The sequence below is a fragment of the Bos indicus genome, chromosome 2, assembly GCF_029378745.1.
Source record: "Bos indicus isolate NIAB-ARS_2022 breed Sahiwal x Tharparkar chromosome 2, NIAB-ARS_B.indTharparkar_mat_pri_1.0, whole genome shotgun sequence".
NCBI lineage: Eukaryota > Metazoa > Chordata > Mammalia > Artiodactyla > Bovidae > Bos > Bos indicus.
Genome location: NC_091761.1, coordinates 85,980,728 through 86,002,247, shown reverse-complemented (window position 1 = coordinate 86,002,247; position 21,520 = coordinate 85,980,728). Strand labels below are relative to the sequence as shown.

The window sequence follows — 21,520 nt, the reverse complement described above, 5'->3', positions numbered from 1 at the left end:
TATTCCATTGTATGTATTTATATCCATCACATTTTTATTTCTCCATTCTCATGTTGTTTTGATATGCATTTAGCCTAATTACTAATGATGATGAACACCTTTTCATGTATTTACTGACCATTTGTAAATTTCTTTAGAGAAATAGCCATTCAAATCCTTTGTTCATTTTAGGGACTTGCCTGGCAGTCCAGTAGTTAGGACTCCATGCTTTCAATGCCATGGGCATGGGTTCAATCCCTGGTTCAAAAACTAAGATCCTATAAGCTGCACTGAGCAAGCAGAAAAAAAAAATTCTTTGCTCAATTTAATATTAAGCTGTCTTTTAGTTGTTTCGTAATAGCTCTTTATATATTCTGGACACCAGACCCTTAATAGAGATATAATTTACAAAAATATTTTCTCTAGTTATGTACATTGTATTTTCATTTTCTTGACAAGTGTCCTTTAAAGCACAACCATTTTTATTTTCTACGAAATCTGACTTACATATCTTCTTCCACCACTGAGCTTTTGGTGTCATATCTAAGAAATCACTGCCTAGTCCAAGGTCATGAAAATTTATACTTATTTTTTCCCCCACGAGTTTTACAGTTTTAGCTCTTACATTTAGGTATTTGATTTCCATTGTGAGCTAACTTCTGTATACGGTGTGAGGTAGGGGGTCTAAATTCATTATTTTGTATGTAGTTATCCAGTTAACTCTCAATGAGATATTTTACATTGTCCCTTTGTACTAAATATTTGAAATCGGTATGTATTTTATACTTAAAGAACATCTCAATTTAGACTACCCACATTAAGTGCTCCACAGCTACATGTTTTATGGCTACTGTTTCAAACAGCATAACTTTAGATATTTAATTGATTTCTGAATTTTTTCTTTTTAGAATAAGAGGAAGAGTTTTGCCTTAATTTAGCTGCCTCCCTCCATCTCCTCCAATTAATTCTCAATTAACTGATCCTACTCTGCTCATATACAACAGCAAACATTTGGCAAAATATGGCCAAAATAGTATGTTACAAGTAGTAAGTAACATGTTCAAACTTTTATAAATTATATTTTACCAAATATATATTTATAATGCTACTGTAAGTAATCACAATCTGCATATGACTGAAAGGACTAATGGATAATAACACGTTATAATCATCATTGCTTATAATCAGTTTGTATAGTTAACTCTATTTGCTGCAATGCCTCTCTGTAATTTTGAAGGACCTTGAGTAAATCATCACTGTTGCTGAGTACTCTGCGCCTCTTCCACTTCAGAATCTGCCAGTGCTTTTAATTCGTAAGAGCACCTTTCTTAGCTACTAATCTCTGTTGCTATTATTTTCTAACTACATACAATTATTTCGAAAGGATTCAAAAAGTGTCCTTTCAAGATTTTCTTTTGTTTGTATTTTTACAATAATCCCATCCCTCAAATACTCTTGCCTGGAAAATCTCATGGATGGAGGAGCCTGGTAGGCTGCAGTCCATGGAGTCGCTAAGAGTCGGACACGACTGAGAACATCACTTTCACTTTTCACTTTCATGCATTGGAGAAGGAAATGGCAACCCACCCCAGTGTTCTTGCCTGGAAAATCCCAGGGACAGGGGAGCCTGGTGGGCTGCCATCTATGGGGTCGCACAGAGTCGGACACGACTGAAGCAACTTAGCAGTAGCAGTAGCATCCCTCAAAACTACCATTTGGAAAATACACTACCACCACCCCTTGAAACGTGGAAAATCTAGTGGAGCTGGTCTTCAGCAAGCAGTGTTGCACTTTTAAGATTCACTCACAGGATATAATTCTGATGATTATTCTATCTTACATTTAACATAACTCAAGAAAAAAATTTCCCTGGTGGCTCAGTGATGAAGAATCTGCCTGCCAATGCAAGAGACACAGGTTCAATCCCTGGGTCGGGAATATCCCCTGGATAAAGAAATGGCAATCCACTCTATTCTTGACTGGGAAATCCTATAGACAGAGGAGCCTCACAGGCTTCCTCCTCTAGTCCTCCTCAAAAAAGCTGAACACAACTAAACAACAGCAACAAAGAAAAAAGTACATGTAGTAATGACTTGGTATATATGTGTCTCACAATACAAGACACACTGGATGGCCTTCCCACATTAAAGTGAGGGTAATGCATCTTTACTATTGCCAAAATGACACTAGCTTTTTGGATTCAATTTTCTAATAGGAATGATCACATCATGTACTATGCTATGGAGTCAGTTCCAGTGAATTATCAATGAAACTGCTATGATTTCCCCAGATACAGAATGATACACAACCTTAATATTGCTTCAACTTATTAACTAAAAAAAAAGTAATATCATGAGTGAAGTCAATATTGAAAAATAAGTACTACTAGCTTAGATAGGTATCAAATACTTCTTATTTTGGAGAATTAACCTTTTCAAACAAAAGGGCATCAAATATTGATTTTCCAACTAAAGAATTAACTAGCTTTAAGCTTTAGTGGTCTGTCAATATAATAATCAAAGGTCTATAATCCTACAGCACAGGGCTAACTCAGTTATTTTCAGTGAGTCGATGTCATGTAAAAACTAATTACCACAGATTAAAAGGGAAGGCAGATCAAGGGAAATGCAATGCATATTTTTAAGCAAACCAGTTATAAAGGACATTTTTGAGACAACTAAGGAAAAATGAATGTGTACTACATGTCAGATGACATGAATTATTTAAAACAAAAAATGTTCTATAAACAATTGCAACTTCCTATACTCTCACCTTAACAAAAGCAAAATAAAGAAAAAACAACATGAATGAGATTTTCAATAAGACCAATTATGGAAGAAAAATCATTATGCTGGGTTTCAATAAGACCAATTATGGAAGGAAAATCATTATGTTGGGTTTCAAATAATGGCACCCTACTCCAGTACTCCTGCCTGGAAAATCCCATGGACAGAGGAGCCTGGAAGGCTGCAGTCCATGGGGTCGCTGAGGGTTGGACATGACTGAGCGACTTCACTTTCAAATAAATAGTAAGAAATATTAATGTAGAAAAAAAACACTGACCTATAAAACTCAACATTTCTATTTGATAGACTAGTAATCTAGTAATCATTTAGTATCAACTAGTAATCACCAACAGTTATTCTTACAAAAAGAAGTTAAAACTAAACCAAAATATCTAAACAAGTGTATTTCGTCCATTACACATTAGATATCAACACAATATGACAGGTGTTATTATGTCCTAGTCAATGAATCGTTAAGTTCTAGCCAATTTAATTGTCCAGTTACAAGAAATGATACCATACAAACAAATGGAAAGATTTATCATGTTCATGGATTAGAAGAATTAATACTGTTAAAATGACGGTACTTCCCAAGGCAATCTACATACTCAATGCAATCCATATGAAAATACTTATGGCATTTTTAACAGAACTAAAACAAATAATTCTAAAATTTGTATGGAAATACAGAAGACCCCACATATCCAAAAAAATCTTAAGAAGTAACGACAAAGCTGGAGATACCAAGTGCCTGATTTGAAACTATACTACAAAGCTATAGTAATCAAAACAGTATGGTACTGGCACAAAAACAGATACATAGGGAAGAGAATAGAGAGCCCAGAAATAAACCCCACTTACATGGTCAGTTGTCTGTAACAAAACAGGCAATATATATACACTGGGATAAAGAAAGTCTCTTCAATAAATGGTGCTGGGAAAATTGGACAGCTACATGCAAAAGAGTCAAACTGGATTACTTACACCACACACAAAAATAAACTCAAAATGGATTTAAGATTTAAATGTCAGATGGGAAACCATAAAACTCCTAGAACAAAAAAAGGGTACACTCTTTGACAATCAGGTTAAAAAATGGGCAGAAGACCTGAATACACATTTTATCAAAAGAAGACATACAGATGGCCAACAGACACATGTAAAGATGCTCAACATCACTAATTATCAAGGAAATACAAATCAAACCAGAATGAGATACTACCTCACATTTGTCAAAAAGATTACCATCAAAAAAACAAGGACTTCCCTGGCAGTCCAGTGGTTAAGAATCTGCACTTCCACTACAGGGGGCATGAGTTCAATCCCTGCTTGGGGAGCTGAGATCCCACATGCTGTGCAATATGGCCCACCCCCCAAAAAAAGGACGAAAAATAAGTACTGTTGAGGAGATATGGGAACCCTCCTGCACTGCTGGACAGAATGTAAACTGGTACAACCACTATGGAAAATAGTACAGCAGTTCCTAAAAATTGAAAAATAGAAACTGCCATCATATCAGATCAGTCGCTCAGTCGTGTCCGACATACAACCCAGCAATTTTACTCCTGTGTACTTGCCCAAAGAAACAAAAACACTAATCAAACAGATACATGCATGCCCATGTTCACTGAAGCGTTATTTACAGTAGCCAAGATATGGAAGCAGGGCTTCTCTGATGGCTCAGTGGTAAAGAATTCACCTGACCATGCAGGAGATGCAGGTTTGATCTCTGAGTCTGGAAGATCACCTAGAGAAGGAAGTGGCAACCCACTCCAGTATTCCTGCCTGGGAAATCTCACGGACAGAGGAACCTGGTAGGCTACAGTCCATGGAGTCATAAAAGTCAGACACAACAGCGACTAAACAACAATGACAACAAAGATACGGAAACAATCTAAGTGTCCATATGAAGAAGATATGGTATGTATACACACTGGCATAAAATTGAAATTTTGCCATTTTTAAAAGCGTAGATGGACCTAGAGGGTATTATGCTATGTGAAAAAAAGTAAGAGAAAGGCAAATACCATATGATTTCACTTACAAGTGGAATCTAAAAAAACAAAAGTAAAGAAACAATAAAACAGAAGTCATAGATATAGAGAACAAAGGTGGTTGCCAGAGGGGACATAGAAATGAATGAAATAGATGAGGAAGATTAAGAGGTATAAAACTGCCAGTTACAAAATAAATGAGCCCTAGGCATGAAATGTACAACATAAGAAACACTCAATAATACAGTAGTAATTCTGTATGATGACAGATGGTAAACTAAACTTATCATGGTGATCACTTTGTAATTTAGAGAAATATCAAATCAGTATGCTTTACTCCTGAAACTAACATAGTGTAGGTTAATGATATTTTAATTAAAAAATTTTCAAAAGATACTAATCAAAAGAAATCCTAAAGTAACACTGTGACAATAACCTTGCATCAAAGAACTCTAAACCAAAGAGCAAAATAAACAGTGACCTAAAAACTCAAAAAAAATTTGTCTATCATTGTCTTGAAGAGATTTAGGTTATAATGAATTTATTAGTCATTCAACTTTATACATTCTCACCTCTTTCGGTGTTTTATGAGCTGCACAAAGAAAAATCCACTGTTCAGTTGCTGTCATCTGAGTGCATGTATCTGGATGGCATTCACTCTGTTAAAAATTGTTACACTTATTAACATGTAAAATAACAATGAAAAAGTTTATCAATTGAGTTGCTACATTTTGTCCAAAATTCTAGAATAAATTACAAATTCTGGATGTCTTTGTAAGCACATTAATTTATAAAAACAGAAAAAAAAAACAGAACTTTCAATTAGTTTTAAGTTAAAGAAAATATTACCTGAAGTTTGACAGCAAGTCCATTTAGCTCAAGACAGAATTGCCTAAAAAGGTAAATATATAAATGAAAAAGCCTTATCTATTCTCCATATTATTTTTAGAATATTAATTGTAAAAAAAAAAAAAATACCATCCTTTCTCATCACTATTATCAACACCACTTGAGTTCACATGGCACATTCCTTACAAAGACATACACATTAGTAAATAAAACCCAAAACCAACGACCCTAATAATAACATTCAATATCAGTTTTCAGTGAGTTGATCACTTTAAACACTAGAAATTAGTATAATTTTCCTGAGAAATAATTTGAAAATATTTACCAAGAACCTTACAAAGTGTGTATTTTTTGACTAAGTCATTCTCTTAAGGATCTATTCTAATGAAACAATCAGAACTGCAATCTAGATATATGTACAAAGATGTTCACTTAAACTCTATACATAAAAAATTTCTTTGAAATATAAATTAGCAATTAGAAAATAGTAAAATGTTGATATTACATAAACATACAAAAGATATATACTTATATTCACAGTACAATTCCAGTTATATAAAAACTTATATGTGTGTATATATCTGAATACAGTTGTCCCAGGTCAGGGAAGATTCCACATGCTGCTGGGGCAACTAAGCACAGCTCGTAAGCCTGTGCTCTGGAGACTGAGAGCTGAAACTACTGAGCCCACATGCCATGACTACTGAAGCCAGTGTGCCTAGAGTCCGTGCCGTGCAACAAGAGAAGCCACGGTAATGAGAAACCCATTTCACCACAACTACAGAGTAGCCTCCACTCACGACAACTAAAAAAGCCCATGCAGCAACAAAGACCCAGCATAGCCAGCAATGAAATGAAATATTTTTTTTTAAAAGAAGAAAGCAAATTAAAAAACAAAAAAGGTCAAATTATCAGCTATCTATTTCCACTTCAGATGCCTAATAATAATGTTGTTCTAAGAGTACACAAATAACACTATTTCTGAATCACTACATAAATCTATTGGAGAAGGCAATGGCACCCCACTCCAGTATTCTTGCCTGGAAAATCCCATGGACGGAGGAGCCTGGTAGGCTGCAGTCCATGGGGTCGATAAGAGCCGGACACGACTGAGCGACTTCACTTTCACTTTTCACTTTCATGCATTAGAGGAGGAAATGGCAACCCACTCCAGTGTTCTTGCCTGGAAAATCCCAGGGACGGGGGAGCCTGGTGGGTTGCTGTCTATGGGGTCGCACAGAGTCGGACACGACTAAAGCGACTTAGCAGCAGCAGCAGCAGCACATAAATCTATACTGCTCAATATCTGTAAGTTACATGTTTTATGTTTCTGAGTTGTTTTCCACTAAGTAGTAAAGACAAGTGGTGACAAAAAAGTTTCTCACTAGTCCAATCTACTTACAGCCAACAGGAAAATTAAGCTAACTGATCTGGCAGTGTTATAGGTACAATCTGTGGCAAACAGTGTAAACTTAACAGCTTCAAGTTAATTCAACACAGGGCTCACATACATAGTTATGCAGCTGAAGGGTCAAACCAGAGCTGACTACCCCTCTAGTCACTAAGCCCTATACACTGGCATGGGATTGCAGCCATTCAAAGGAAACAGCATCTTTTCCTGATTACAAATATTCAGTGAGAAGTACTGGTAGATTTCACTGAGATCAAGATTCAATCCCCATTAACATATAATCAACTACATTAATCAGTAATAGCAAGTTTTAAGCCTCAAATCAGTAACATTAAGCACATGCAAAAAAATCAAACTACTTTGAAAACTCTTTTTGGTTAACTATAAAGATGTATACACTATAATAAAGACACAAAACAATATATATGTGATGTATAATATTTAAATTATACAAAACAAAAATAAGTGAATTATACCAAAAAAATTATATTAAAAAGTAACAAAAGTAGTAACAATAGCACCAGGACAAATGGAATATGCATAAGAAAGATTTTACAAGTTTTGTATAATGCATATTTCACAGTCTAAATTAAGTAGGGAGGAAAAAGTTTTTTTAGATCTGAAATAAAAACCTTGTAAATTAAAATGAACCCTAACTTTTTAGAAATTAGGCTTATAGTATAAAAAAAAACCCTTGCTTATTTTCATCCTTAATCCCACAGGTAAGTAAGTAGTTATTTTCAAAGTAGATTAAAATAAGGCAGAGTATATATCATTCTAAAGTGTTTTCTATATTTATAAGAATGGCATAATATCTACATACTCATGATCATCCATCATGCTTTCAATGATCAGCTTTCAAGGATCATCCATCAAGATGTATTAAAAAAGAAAACCCAATCAAGTAGTCATGTGACTTGCCCAAGAAACTGGCAGCTTACAAAGAAGTCCCTGAAACAGCTGAACTGTTACGACAAGACACTGTCTTAACAATATCTAGACAAACCTATGGCATCAAAACAAAACAACAGAAAAAGTACCTTATCTACAAATTAAGGCACTCATCATAGGAAATGTGGTCTAATTTATGCAGGAAAATTCATATCTCTACTTTATTATTTAAAAATCAACTCAAAGTAACAAACTTGGATGAACACGTATTTCATGCTGCCTTCTCTAACTTATCAATTCCCATTTACAATGGGAAGTTTTTAACTTCAAGAAATAACCTAATTTAAAAAAAAGAAAGAACCTAGTAACTTCAGGTTACAGCTGCTTCTAAAGTTGACTCATAAAAAAATAAATAAATAAATAAAGTTGACTCATGATTCATTAGAAATCAATTTTTTCATTCAAAGACTATTATTAAAAGCTCTAAAACGTATTTCAGGATTACAATTAATCTTCATTTACAAAGAGAAGACTGGAAATTCATACTCGTTGACAGGTAACACATCAGCTACCAAGTCTAGACTAGGCCCTCTAGAGAGAAATAAAGTAGGCAGGTAGTAGGCAGTAAAAATGAGTAGGTACTTGGAAATACTGCATCTGTGATTAAAGGATATGATTAAGGAAAACTGTGTAAAATGATAAGACGGCCCAAATCCATAAATACAGAAAACAATCAGTAAATAACAATGTTGAAAACTTTATAACACTGAAAACATAAAAGCTTTAGAATCTGGCTTTTTGGTCTATAGTTAAATAATTTATGATTCATAATCATAATTAATATTAAAGGTTATTTTTACTAATAGAAGTACTACTATTATTTTGCTATATCATGAGGACCTACCTTAAATGTTCATACTTCCACACACCTTCATCTTGGCCTTCAGGTGGTTCAAGAATTTTGTCAATATTGGAACAATCTGCCCTTATGTTCTGTTGAATATACTACAAACAAACAAGTTTTACAGTTAATTAAAATATCATACTACACAGTAAATCATACAAGAGTTATTGTTTAATGGGTACAGACTTTCAGTTGGGAAAGATGAAAAAGTTCTGGAGACAGAGATGGTTGTACAACAATGTGAATGTACTTGATACCACAAAATCATACACTTAAAAATGGCAAAAATGATCAATTTTATGTTATGCATTTTTTGCCACAATAAGAAAAAGCAGAGTGAATACCAAACAAGAAAATCCAAAGAAATCCATGCCCAGAGGTAATCAAACTGACATAAACTAAAGATAAAGAAGCCAGAAAGTGTTCAGAGGAAGGAACACTTCCAAACTTATTCTATGAGGCCACAATCACCCTGATACCAAAACCAGGCAAAGACAACACAAAAAAAGAAAATTACAGGCCAAAATCACTGATGAACATATATGCAAAAATCCTCAACAAAATTCTAGCAAACAGAATTCAACAACACATTAAAAAGCTCATACACAATGAGCAAGTTGGGCTTATTCCAGGGATACAAGGATTCTTCAACATACACAAATCAATCAATGTGATACACCATATTAACAAACTGAAAGATAAAAATCATATGGTCATCTCAATAGATGCAGAAAAAGCCTCTGACAAAACTCAGCACCCACTTATGATAAAAATGCTTCAAAAAATAGGCATAGAAGGAACCTACCTCAAAACAGTAAAGGCCATATACGTACGATAAGCCCACAGACATTATTTTCAATGATGAAAAACTGAAAGCATTCCCTCTAAGATTAGGAACAAGACAAGGGTGACCACTCTCAATTCAACATAGCTTTGGAAGTCCTAGCTATGGCAATTAGAGAAGAAAAAGAAATAAAAGGAATCAAGATGGGAAAAGAAGAAGTAAAACTCACTGTTTGCTGACGACAAGATACTATACATAGAAAACTCAAAAGAAACTATCAGAAAATTATTAGAGCTAATCGCAATTCAGCAAAGTCACAGGATACAAGGTCAATACGCAGAAATCACTTGCACGCCTATATACTAACAATGAAAAATCAGAAAGAGAAATTAAGGAATCAATCCCATTCACCACTGCAACAAAAAGAATAAAACATCTACAAATAAAGAGAATCTCCTTTTATCTCTAAGGAGACAAAAGAACCTATATGGAAAATTATAAGACACTGATGAAAGAAATCAAAGACAACATAAACAGATGGAGAGACAGTCCATGCTCCTGGGCAGGAAGAATCAGTACTGTGAAAATGACTATACTACCAAATGCAATCTACAGATTTAATGCAATCCCTATCAAATTACCAATGGTACTTTTCATAGAACTTGAACAAAATATTTCACAATTCATATGGAAACACAAAAGATCCCGAATAGCCAAACCAGTCTTGATAAAGAATGGAGCTGAAGGAATCAACCCTCCTGACTTCAGATTATACTACAAAGTTACAGTCATCAAGATAGTATGATACTGGCACAAAAACAGAAATATAGACCAATGGAACAAGATAGAAAGCCCAGAGATAAACCCACACACCAACGGGTACCTTATTTTTGACAAAGGAGGCAAGAATATACAATGGGTCAAAGATAGCCTCTTTAATAAGTGATGCTGGGAAAACTGGACAGCTACATGCAAAAAAATGAATTAGAACACTTCCTAATGCCATACACAAAGATACAATGGATTAAAGACCTAAACGTAAGATCATAAACTATAAAACTCTTAGAGGAAAATATAGGTAGAACACTCGATGACATAAATCAAAGCTTCTATGACCCACCTCTTAGAGTAATGGAAATAAAAACAAAAATAAACAAGTGGGATCCAATTAAACTTAAAAACTTTTGCACAACAAAGAAAACTACAAACAAGGTGAAAAGACAACCTCAGAGCGGGAGAAAATAATAGCAAAGGAAACAACTGACAAAGAATTAATTTCCAAAATATACAAGCAGTTCATACAACTCAATATCAGGAAAACAAACAGCCCAATCAAAAAGTGGGAAAAAGATCTAAACAAACATTTCTCCAAGGAAGACATACAGATGGCTAACAAACACATGAAAAGATGCTCAACATCGCTCATTATTAGAGAAATGCAAATCAAAACTACAACGAGGTACCACCTCACACCAGTCAGAATGGCCATGAAAAACTCTACAAACAATAAAAGCTGGATGGATGTGGAGAAAAGGGAACTCTCTTGCATTGCTGGTGGGAATGTAAATTGATACAGTCACTATGGAAGACGGTATGGAGATTCCTTAAAAAACTAGGAATAAAACCACCATATGTGGAGAAGGAAATGGCAACCCACTCCAGTAATCTTGCCTGGAAAACCCCATGGACAGAGGAGCCTGGCAGGCTACAGTCCGCGGCATTTCAAGTGTCAGACATGACTTAGCGAGTAAACCATCCACCACTACAAAGTGAATATATGCCTAAAGATAATGTGTGAAAAGGATATTTGCCATATACTAGCTAGTTTTTTGGTAGGAGGATGGGAGTCAAGGAAGACTTGGGGTTATTTTTTCATCGACTTCCATTTTATACTTATTTATAATGGGTCATTATTTTTACTAATATTGTAAAACTATGAAAATGAATAAAATACTAAAAGTTTCATATAGAAAAAAAAAACACCGTATGACCCAGTCATCCCACTCCTAGGCATATACCCTGAGGAAACCAAAACTGAAAAAGACACATGTACCCCAATGTTCACTGCAGCACTATTTACAATAGCTAGAACATGGAAGCAACCTAGATGTGCACCGACAGATGAATGGATAAAGAAGCTGTGGTACATATACACAGTGGAATACTACTCAGCCATAAAAAAGGAGGACATGTGAGTCAGTTCTACTGAGATGGATGAACCTAGAGCCTGTTGTACCGAGTGAAGTAAGTCAGAAAGAGAAATAAATTATAGAAATAAACATCATATATCTGACTCATATATATGGAATCTTAAAAGATGGTACTGATGAATTTATTTTCAGGGCAGCAATGGAGAAACAGACAGAAAACAGACCTAAGGACACAGGGGCAGGGGAGAAGGGAGAGGGTGAGACGTATGGAGACAGTAACATGGAAATTTGTAACACCATATGTAAAATCGATAGCTAATGGGAATTTGCTGTATGACTCAGGCAACTCAAACAGGTTCTGTGAAAATCTAGAAGGCTGGGAAGGAGAGGGAGATGGAAGAGAGGTTCGGTAGGCAGTGGACATGGGTGTACATGGCTGATTCTTGATGTATGACAGAAAACGACAAAATTCTGTAAAGCAAATATCCTTCAATTAAAAAAAAATAAAATGAAAAAATATATATATAAAGAAGCCAGGAGGAAAAGACATGACCTTAGAATAAGAATTCAAATGAGTGCAGCTTTCTCATCAGAAATCACAGATGACAGGAAGAAATGGCACAATACTTTTAAAGTGCTGAAAGAAAAGCACAGTCAACTCAGAATTCTATATCTAGCAAAAATACCCTTCAAGAATAAAGATACAGATACTCTCAGAGTAAAGAAAACTAAGGAGAATTCCTAGCCAGCAGATGGCTCTAAAAGAATTACTAAAGGAAGTTCTTCAGATAGAAGGAAAAAAAAAAAATACCAGAAAGAAACTTAGAATATCAAAAGCAACAGCAATTACAAATATCTGGGTATAAATATATATTAGACTATTTTCCTCTGATCTTTAAAATATATTTGGCAGATGAAAGCAAAATATGCAACATTCTCCAATAGGGTTTTCAAGGTATATATTAATAGATGCAATGTAGACAGCTATAGTATAAAGGAGGAGGGTAAAGAAGTCTAACTAATGATAGTTTTTGCATTTCAATCAAAGCAATAAAATACTGACTCTAAATAGATTGTGAAAAGGTAAGCATGTACTTAGTAATTTCTAGAACAATCATCAAAAAATTATAAGAAATATAGCCAAAATTAGAATAAAATAGAATATGCTCAAATAACCCTTAAAAAGGCAGAAAAGGGTAAACAAAAAAAGAAGAAACAAAGGAAAAGCAACAAAAGGTAACTTTACATCTAAACATATCTATCAATAACTACATTAACACTGTTGTTGTTTTAGTTGCTCAGTTGTGTCTGATTTTTTGTAACCCCTTGGACTGTAGTCTACCAGGCTCCTCTATCCATGCGATGTCCAAAGCAAGGAAACTGGAGTGGGTTGCCATTTCCTTCTCCAGAGACTCTTCCCAACCCAGGGATTGATTGAATTCATGTATCTTGCATCGGCGGGTGAATTCTGAGCCACCAGGGAAGCCTATATTGAGGTTAAAAGGCCTAAATACACTAATTAAAAGACAAGGATTGTCAGAAAGAACAGAGAAATATAACCCAACTATACTGTTTACAAGAAACTTACTTCAAATATAATGATATAGGTAGGCTAGAAGTAAAAGGATGGAAAAAAATATACCATACAAACAAATCAGAAGAAAGCTGCAAGGAATGAAAGGTAGTTCAACACTAAAAAAAAAAAATTAACCAATATAATACACTACATTAATATTAAAAGGGAAAAAACACACAGTCATTTCAATTAATGCAGAAAAGGCCTCTGACAAAATCCAACATCCTTCATAATAAAAATACAGAAAATCAGGTATAGGAGAGAAGTTCCTCAAAATGATGAAGGGCTTTTATAAAAACCCACAGGCAACGTCATACTCAATGGTGAAAAACTGATAGGTTTCCCTTGCTCTAAAATTAAACACGAAGGAATTCCTAGGTAGTCCAATGGTTAGGACACTACACTTTCACTGCTGAGGGACAAAGTTCAACCCCTGGTCAGGGAACTAAGATCCCACAAGGCCAAAAACAAAAAAAATCCAGAAATGAGACAAGAATGCCTGCTTTCACCATTGCTATTCAACACTATACTTAAATTCTAGCCAGAACAATTAAACAGAAAATAAGCTCATAAAGCTAATAAATGAATCCAATGAAGTAGCAGAATACAAAATCAATATAAAAAATAAGTTGTGTTTCAGGCTTCCCTGGTGGTATAGTGGATAGGAATCTACCTATCGATGCAGGGGACATGGGTTCCATCCCCAGTCCAGGAAGATTCCATATGCCTTGGAACAACTAAGCCCATGCACCACAATTACCAAGCATGCATTATTAACTCAGAGAAAGCCTGCATATAGCAACAAAGACCCAGAGCAACCAAACACAATAACAAACATATATATATATATATATATATATATATATCAGTTGCGTATACCTTCAATGAACAATTCAAAATGAAAATTAAGAAGGAAACTCTTGGAGCTTCCCAGATGGCTCAGTGGTAAAGAATCTGCCTGACAACACAGGAGACACAGGTTCAATCCCTGACCTGGGAAGATTCCACATGCTGTGGAACAACTGAACCACAACTACTCAGCCCTCATGCAGCAACTACTGAAGCCCACGGACCTTAAATGCCCATGCTCTACAGCAAGAGAAGCCACAGCAATGAGAAGCCCATGCATGGCAACTACAGAGTCACCCCCACTCTCTGCAGCTAGAGAAAAAGCCCACCCAGCAAAGACCCAGCATAAGAAAAAGAAATAAAAGAAAGCAAAAAAAAGAAAGCAACTGCTATATATATCCACACCTATATGTAACTGAATCACTTTGCTGTACACCTGAACACTGTAAATCAACTATTTACTTCAATAAAAAATATGAAGAAAAAAAGAAAGCAACTCCGTCTACAACAGTACCTGAAAGAATAAAATATGGAAGAATTAATTTAAATCAGAAGATTAAATACTTGCATACTGAAAATTACAAAACATTGTTAAAAGTAATTAAAGAAGACCTAAATGAAAGCTATCTTACATCCATAGGTAGACTTAATATTGTTATCAATATTACCTAAAGTAATCTACAGATTCTGTGCAATTTCTACCAGAATTCCAAGTCTTTCTGCAGAAATGGAAAAGCTGATTCTCAAATTTATATGTAATTCCAAGGGGCACCAAATAGTCAAAAAATCTTGAAAACATAAATTGAAGCATGCACACTTCCCAATTTCAAGACTTACTACAAAGCTACAGTAATTAAAACAGCCTAGAGATCCAATGGCTAAGACTCTGCTCTCCCAATGCAGAAGAACCAAGTTCCATCCCTGACCAGAGAACTAGATCCCACATGCCACAACTAAGAGTTCTCATGCCCTAACTATTGTGCATACTGCAAATAAGATCCTGTGAGCCGCAACTAAGAGTTCTCATGCCTAACTATTGTGCATACTGCAAATAAGATCCTGTGAGCCGCAACTAAGACCCAGTGCAGCCTAAGTAATTAAAGTAGGTGTTGATACGGAAAAAAAAAAAAAAAAGGTCTAGTACTGACATAAGCAGACTTATAGACCAATGGAATTGAACAGAGGAACTAGAAATAAACCCTCACATAAAGTTAAATTATTTTTGACAAGAGTGTCAAAAACCATTCAATGAGGAAAGGATAGTCATTTTTAAGTATACAGTTCTGTGGCTTTCTTGTATTCACAACGTCGTGCAACCAAAGAAAAGCCCTGGACCTAACGGCTTCACTGGCGAATTTTACTAAATATTAAAAGAACTAACATCAATCCTTCTCAAAGTCTTTCAAAAAAATTGAAGACAACAGCATATTTCCTAACTCCATTATAGCAGCATTCCTGATACCAAAGCCAAATTAAAATACTCTAAGAAAACTAGAAACCAATATTCCTTGTGAACACTGATGCAAAAATCCTAGCAAATTCAGCAGCAAATTAAAATGATTATACACCATAATCAAATGAGATTTATTCCTTGAACAGAAGGATGGTTCAACGTACAAAAACTGATCAATACAATACACCATGTTAACAGAATGGGGGGGGGGGGGGGGGGGACAACACAATGACCTCAATTGGTACAGAAAAACATTTGACAAAATTCAACATCTTTTTATGATAAAAATACTAAAAAACTTAAAATAAGAGGAAACTAACTCAACATAATGAAGGCCAAATATGAAAAACACACAGCAAACATCATACTTAATGTGGAAGAGACTGAAAGCTTTCCATTAAGATCAGAAATAAGATAAGGATGCCTGCTGTTGCCACTTCTATTCAAAATAGTATTTGAAATTCCAGCCAGAGTAATTAGGCAAGAAAAAGAAATAAAAGGCATCTAGATTAGAAAGGAACAAGCTGTTTGTAAATGAAATAATCTCATATGTAGAAACCCAAAAGATTTCACAAAAAAAATTGTTATTAGGACTAATAAATTCAGCATAGCATCAGAACAAAACTCTACTTTAAAGGGAAAAATATCTGCACATTTTTCCTCTTAACTTTTGCCAATTTCCACACACAGAACTCCAGATTTTATTTCCAAATCCTCCATAAGGCCTCTTTACTAACCTATTAAATATTTGTTTATTGAACAACACATTTTTTTTTAAACAATACATTCTTAAAAGGCAAAGGGCAAAGCCATTCAATCATCAGTACTCTTCTATTTCCTGTGCTAAGTATCTAAATACTATACTGAATCCATTCTAAAGGTTTTTAATGTTTCTGTTAAAATTATTAAATGTTTGGGGGCAGGGGCTTCACAGCACGGCTCTCAAGATCTTAGTTCCCTGACTAGGGATCAAACCCATGCCCTCCGCAGTGGAAGCACCGAGTTCGAACCACCAGATCACCAGGGAAATCCCTGTCAAATTTTTACTACTCAAAGAATTCAACTGTATTTTTATTTTGTTTTCCAATATTTTTAAACAACACAATAAATCCAAATAGCTATCTACTTTAACTATCTAGCTATCAAAATCCAACAGCCTTGACTAATATACTAGCACAGCCAATTTCAGTCATCCTTTTATTAACCTTTAATGTGATTTTTAAGAATTAGCTATGGAAACTTTTTTCTCCCAGTTTCCAGGTTTTATTCATTTGGGATTAATTTTTTTTTTTTTTTAAACCCAACATAGTATACAATACGGTTCTCAGTAAAAATGCTTAAAAATCTCCTGAGGGGTTTTTCAAACCAAACATGCTATCACCTGCTGGATAATCACAGTCTTAGTGAGCTATTTGGTAGTGGAAACAAATTTTCAAATATATTGGAGGGAGACAAAAGTAGTAGTAGTAACTATGGGAATTCCCTGGCAGTTCCCTGGAGAGTGGTTAGGACGTGGTAGTCTTACTACCAGGGTCCAAGATTCAATCCCTGGTCAGGGAACTAAGATCCTGCAAGCCAAGCATGTTCTCTAATGTTCAATTACCAAATGAATAATGAGTACACTTTACTTCTTTATACTTATATTATTCTACTTAAGCATTCAATTATTTGTGAATTAAATTTGGAGAAGGTAATGGCACCCCACTCCAGTACTCTTGCCTGGAAAATCCCATGGACGGAGGGGCCTGGTAGGCTGCAGTCCATGGGGTCGCTAGGAGTCGGACACGACTGAGTGACTTCACTTTCACTTTTCACTTCATGCATTGGAGAAGGAAATGGCAACCCACTCCAGTGTTCTTGCCTGGAGAATCCCAGGGACGGGGGAGCCTGGTGGGCTGCCATCTATGGGGTCGCACAGAGTTGGACAAGACTGAAGCGACTTAGCAGCAGCAAAGTCAAATTTTATACCCTAATTTGGTATATTTTAATAGATAATAAAATGTATTTAAGTTTGATGATAGTTTAATATGCCATCTTAAAACAAAATGAGGTTTGATAAAAGTTTTAAGCAAGTACCCCAATAATTCCATGGATTCTGGTTTGTGCTAAAAAATATAGGAATACTTAACTATGCCAAGGGAGATAAAATGCTTAGGTTATTGGAGTTGCAAAAGAAACTATTATTATTACCTGCTGAACAGCAAGTGTACTGTCCATTTCATCAAAGGATTCATCAGGCCAGTTATAGAAATCCTATAAGAAAAAATGTCATGGTTAAAGCATATACAAAGTTACAAAGAAGATGCAATACTATTATGATTAATTTCAATTCTTAACAAAGATCCAAAGTTATACCAGGGGAGAAGAAAAATTCTCATATTTTAAACAATGTGATTATTAGTAAGTAAAAGAAATTTTATTCAATGTTTTAAATGAACACCAAGATTTTATTTAACTGAATTCTAAGTTACAGTTTTCTCAACCATAGACCCCTCAAATATGGCTCTCAGAAACCTTTCATGTGTTATTAATTGACAAGTCCAGCACAACTTTGTTTGTGGTGGTTAAATATTTTTCCAAAAGTTCTAATGAAAAAAAATATCCAGGCAGTAAAAAACCTCATCAGTTTTTACCCAAAGAGAATAGCTAGAATAGCAGTTACTACTCCATTAAGTATTATTTAAGACGGATATTATAATAAATTACAATTCTAATTGCAAATGATGTTTTAAATTTCTAAATCAAAATGTGAGCACCATCAAAAATGAATCATTTAAAAAGAACAACCTACTTTTCAAAATTTTATTTATCTTTTGGTTGTGTTGGGTCTTCGTTGCTGCACTCGGGCTTTTTCTAATCGCAGAGAGCGGGGGCTATGGTTTCGGTAGTTGCCACAGGTGGGCTCAGGAGTTGCAGATCCTGGGCCTCTAGCACACAGGTTCCATAGTTGTGGCACGTGGGCTTAGTTGCTCTTAAGCATGTGGGATTCTCCTGAATCCGGGATGCAATCTGTGTCTCTTCCATTATCAGCAAGTGGACTCTTCACCACTGAGCCACCAGGGAAGCCCGGCAGCCAGGCTTAATCACTGGACTACCAGAAAAGTTCAAACAATCTTCTTTTAAGGGGAATATTTTTATGGATCACCTTGTACGGGTTCTGAACTGCTCTATAGATAGCCCAGTTCACAGACATTCACCGAAGTGTTCGTGACACATTGTAGGTATTCAATAAATGTCTGGGAAAAGGTAGTAGTAAACCAAAAATCTATAACCCTGCATCAGTCAACGTGAATAAGTCTCTAAAAATTGGAGCAAACTGAAGAATACAGTGTTTGATATCACATTAATAAAAGTTTAATTGCAAAAGATATTTATAAATATAATGCATGTAACAGTAAAAAGTTTAAAGAAAAAAAAAAAGGAATGATAATCACCATTACTGACTAGGAGTGGGTAGAAGACAGAAGAATGTGATACAGAAGGATTTAACTATATTAGTAATGTCCTAGTTCTGAGAGTACGTGATGGGTATGGTATACCATTTAAGTGTCTTAAGCATTTCATATCTTTTCTTTTTTAATATTTGCCTATTCTGAATGAAAATGAACTAAATTTATTTTAAAAGTTAAGACATAAAAATGACTTTCTGGAAATTGTTTTAGGATGTCTCTTCCTAGATATTATCCACATATTATTAGAAAGTAGTTTTAAAATTCTTCCTGATTTGTAGTGACAAATGTTTCTATTACTACACTTTGCAAATTTTTTCATTTTTAAAAAAATAAAAAATAGTTTGTATTCTGTTTTTAAAATATTAGAAAACACATATAGTAATACATAGAAAAGATGTAAAAAGTTAATTAAGAATTAAATGCTTGCCTCATACTTAAAACACTTAAAAGAGGAGCCAAAAATCCAGCTTAATGAACATTCTCATCTAATTCAGTAAAACATTTACTGAAAAACAACTATGTGCCTATAATCCAACCTAACCAATTTAAAAAAAAGTAGAAAGATACTCTAATTCTAAATATATCATTTTAGAGTAGACCCATTTCAGGAAGGAAATCAGTGTGATATACAAAAGACAGGCAGAATGCTGCTTAAGTAGTTCTTTTTAAAAAATCCTAACCTTTTCTATTACATTTTATTTAACAACTGTGATCTATGACTATGTGGAAAAAAGCAAAAGAGCTTTCTATATGTGACTTATTCATAACATAGCAAATAGGCGTGTTACAATACTGAGTTAAAACCTATGATTGTCTATCCTTTCAAAATTAATAACTTTTGAATCAGTAAAAATGGATGATTCTTATGTGAGTACAAAAAATTCACTTCTAAATACAAAAATATAAAAGTTCATCATTTAAAAGAATCAGAAATAATGTTTCCACAGAATGAGAATTAAAAGCATCTGAGAAAAGATCATTTATAAAGAAAGAAATTTTGGAAACATTAAAAAGCACAAATAATATACAAATTCCAAGTAGGATGACCATAAAACTGCCAATAAAACTGACACAATAAAACATGACTATAAAAACAAAAGGCTTTCAAACTGAACTCTCTAAAATTCAGTACTAGAAGCAATTTGTGAAAAAGAAAAGGTCACTAGTGAACTAAGTACAAATCGAATATGGAGACTGTAACCTTTAGCAAAAGCAGTCTAATTTCTGGGCTTCAGTTTCCTTATCTGTAACATGGATCTGGGAAGATGCCTGGATCTAAAAGTTCCCTTTGAAAGGACATCCCTTCCCAAATTCTGTGCAAGGCATTAAAAATCTATTATCTGGCATAAGGTAGTAGCTGCACGGTTGCATCTGGTCCCCTACCCTGCTCGCCACCCCACACATACACTTACCTCTTTTTCTTTAAAATCACATTATAACATCTCTTCTGATTTTGGAGCATGTACCCAATTGCAAACCATTTCACCTGGCAGGTTAATCAGATGAGGTCTAACTACCCTATTTGATTTGTTTTAGGAATGTGAAGAGCACTCGTCTTTTGCAAATCCCAAGAATCAATACTGACACAAGGACCAACTCACCCCAAGTACCGCCCTACTAAAAGTTGATAAAATTATAATCAGTTCCTTCCTTATGCTTCACACATAATAACAAAGAAATTCACAAGGAATGACATCTAACAAGTCCCAGCCTGATGATGAAAACTTGCTGGACCAGAGAACAGCTAGAGTGAGAAGTGGTCAAAAGCAAACAGCAGGAGGAGGATAAAGTGAATTATGGACTCCCGGAGCCGGCTAGACAAGCTGGATGTCAGGAGTCGGGCACGTCACAAGCCAGATAGGAACTGGAAGGCAGGACAAGGTAGGCTGTTTACACCCCTCCCACCCTAGCTGACCCTCATAGAACCTCAGGGTCTCCACCTGGCCGGCCGCACCCCTCAGACACTGGTCACTGGAGATCAGGCAAAAGGCGACAACAAGCAGTGGCTGCTAACAGGCTTTCCAGCCCGGGTCTCGGCCGCCCCCACGCACCCCTCACGCCCACCCTCCAGTCGGAGCTACGCAGGCCTCCCGGGCCGCCGCCGCCGCCTCAGCCAAACCGAGGGGTTGAGGCTCCGGAAGAGCAGGCCGGGCACCAGTGCCCGCGCCAGTCCGCCGGTCGCCCCGGCCCATCCTCCTCTCAGAGGTATCCAGCTTCAAAGTGCGACTCTGCTCGGCACCAAGAGCCCCCTCCCCCTCCACTAAAGGTGCAGAGATAGTACCTGAGCCTTAGTACCCGGCCTGTTCCGCCTCAGCACAGCCGTCCCCTCCGCCATGACCATAGTGCCAGAGTCTGGGCGGCTGGAGTCGGTACCCGGATGTAGGGGACGGCTGCCTGCGCGGGGGGCGGGGCGGAGCGGCGTTCCTGGCCCGGGCGCCGGGG

The 21,520-nt window shown here is 35.7% G+C and overlaps 1 protein-coding gene across 2 annotated transcripts in view; it reads right to left on the bottom strand.

Moving 5' to 3' along the window:
- Positions 1–21,520, bottom strand: part of LOC109569074 (MOB-like protein phocein) — a 44,723-nt gene that overhangs the window by 8,274 nt on the left and 14,929 nt on the right. The window contains exons 1-5 of one of the 2 annotated variants that reach the window (XM_019974398.2): positions 21,360–21,496; positions 17,817–17,879; positions 8,815–8,915; positions 5,609–5,651; positions 5,332–5,418 (exon numbers count right to left, since the gene is read on the bottom strand). In XM_019974398.2, the coding sequence (XP_019829957.1) occupies positions 5,332–5,418; positions 5,609–5,651; positions 8,815–8,915; positions 17,817–17,879; positions 21,360–21,419 (354 nt within the window). In that variant the 5' untranslated portion in view covers positions 21,420–21,496. Of the gene's footprint in view, positions 1–5,331; positions 5,419–5,608; positions 5,652–8,814; positions 8,916–17,816; positions 17,880–21,359; positions 21,497–21,520 lie in introns of those variants that run through there. The other variant, XM_019974408.2, reaches the window with a different exon arrangement.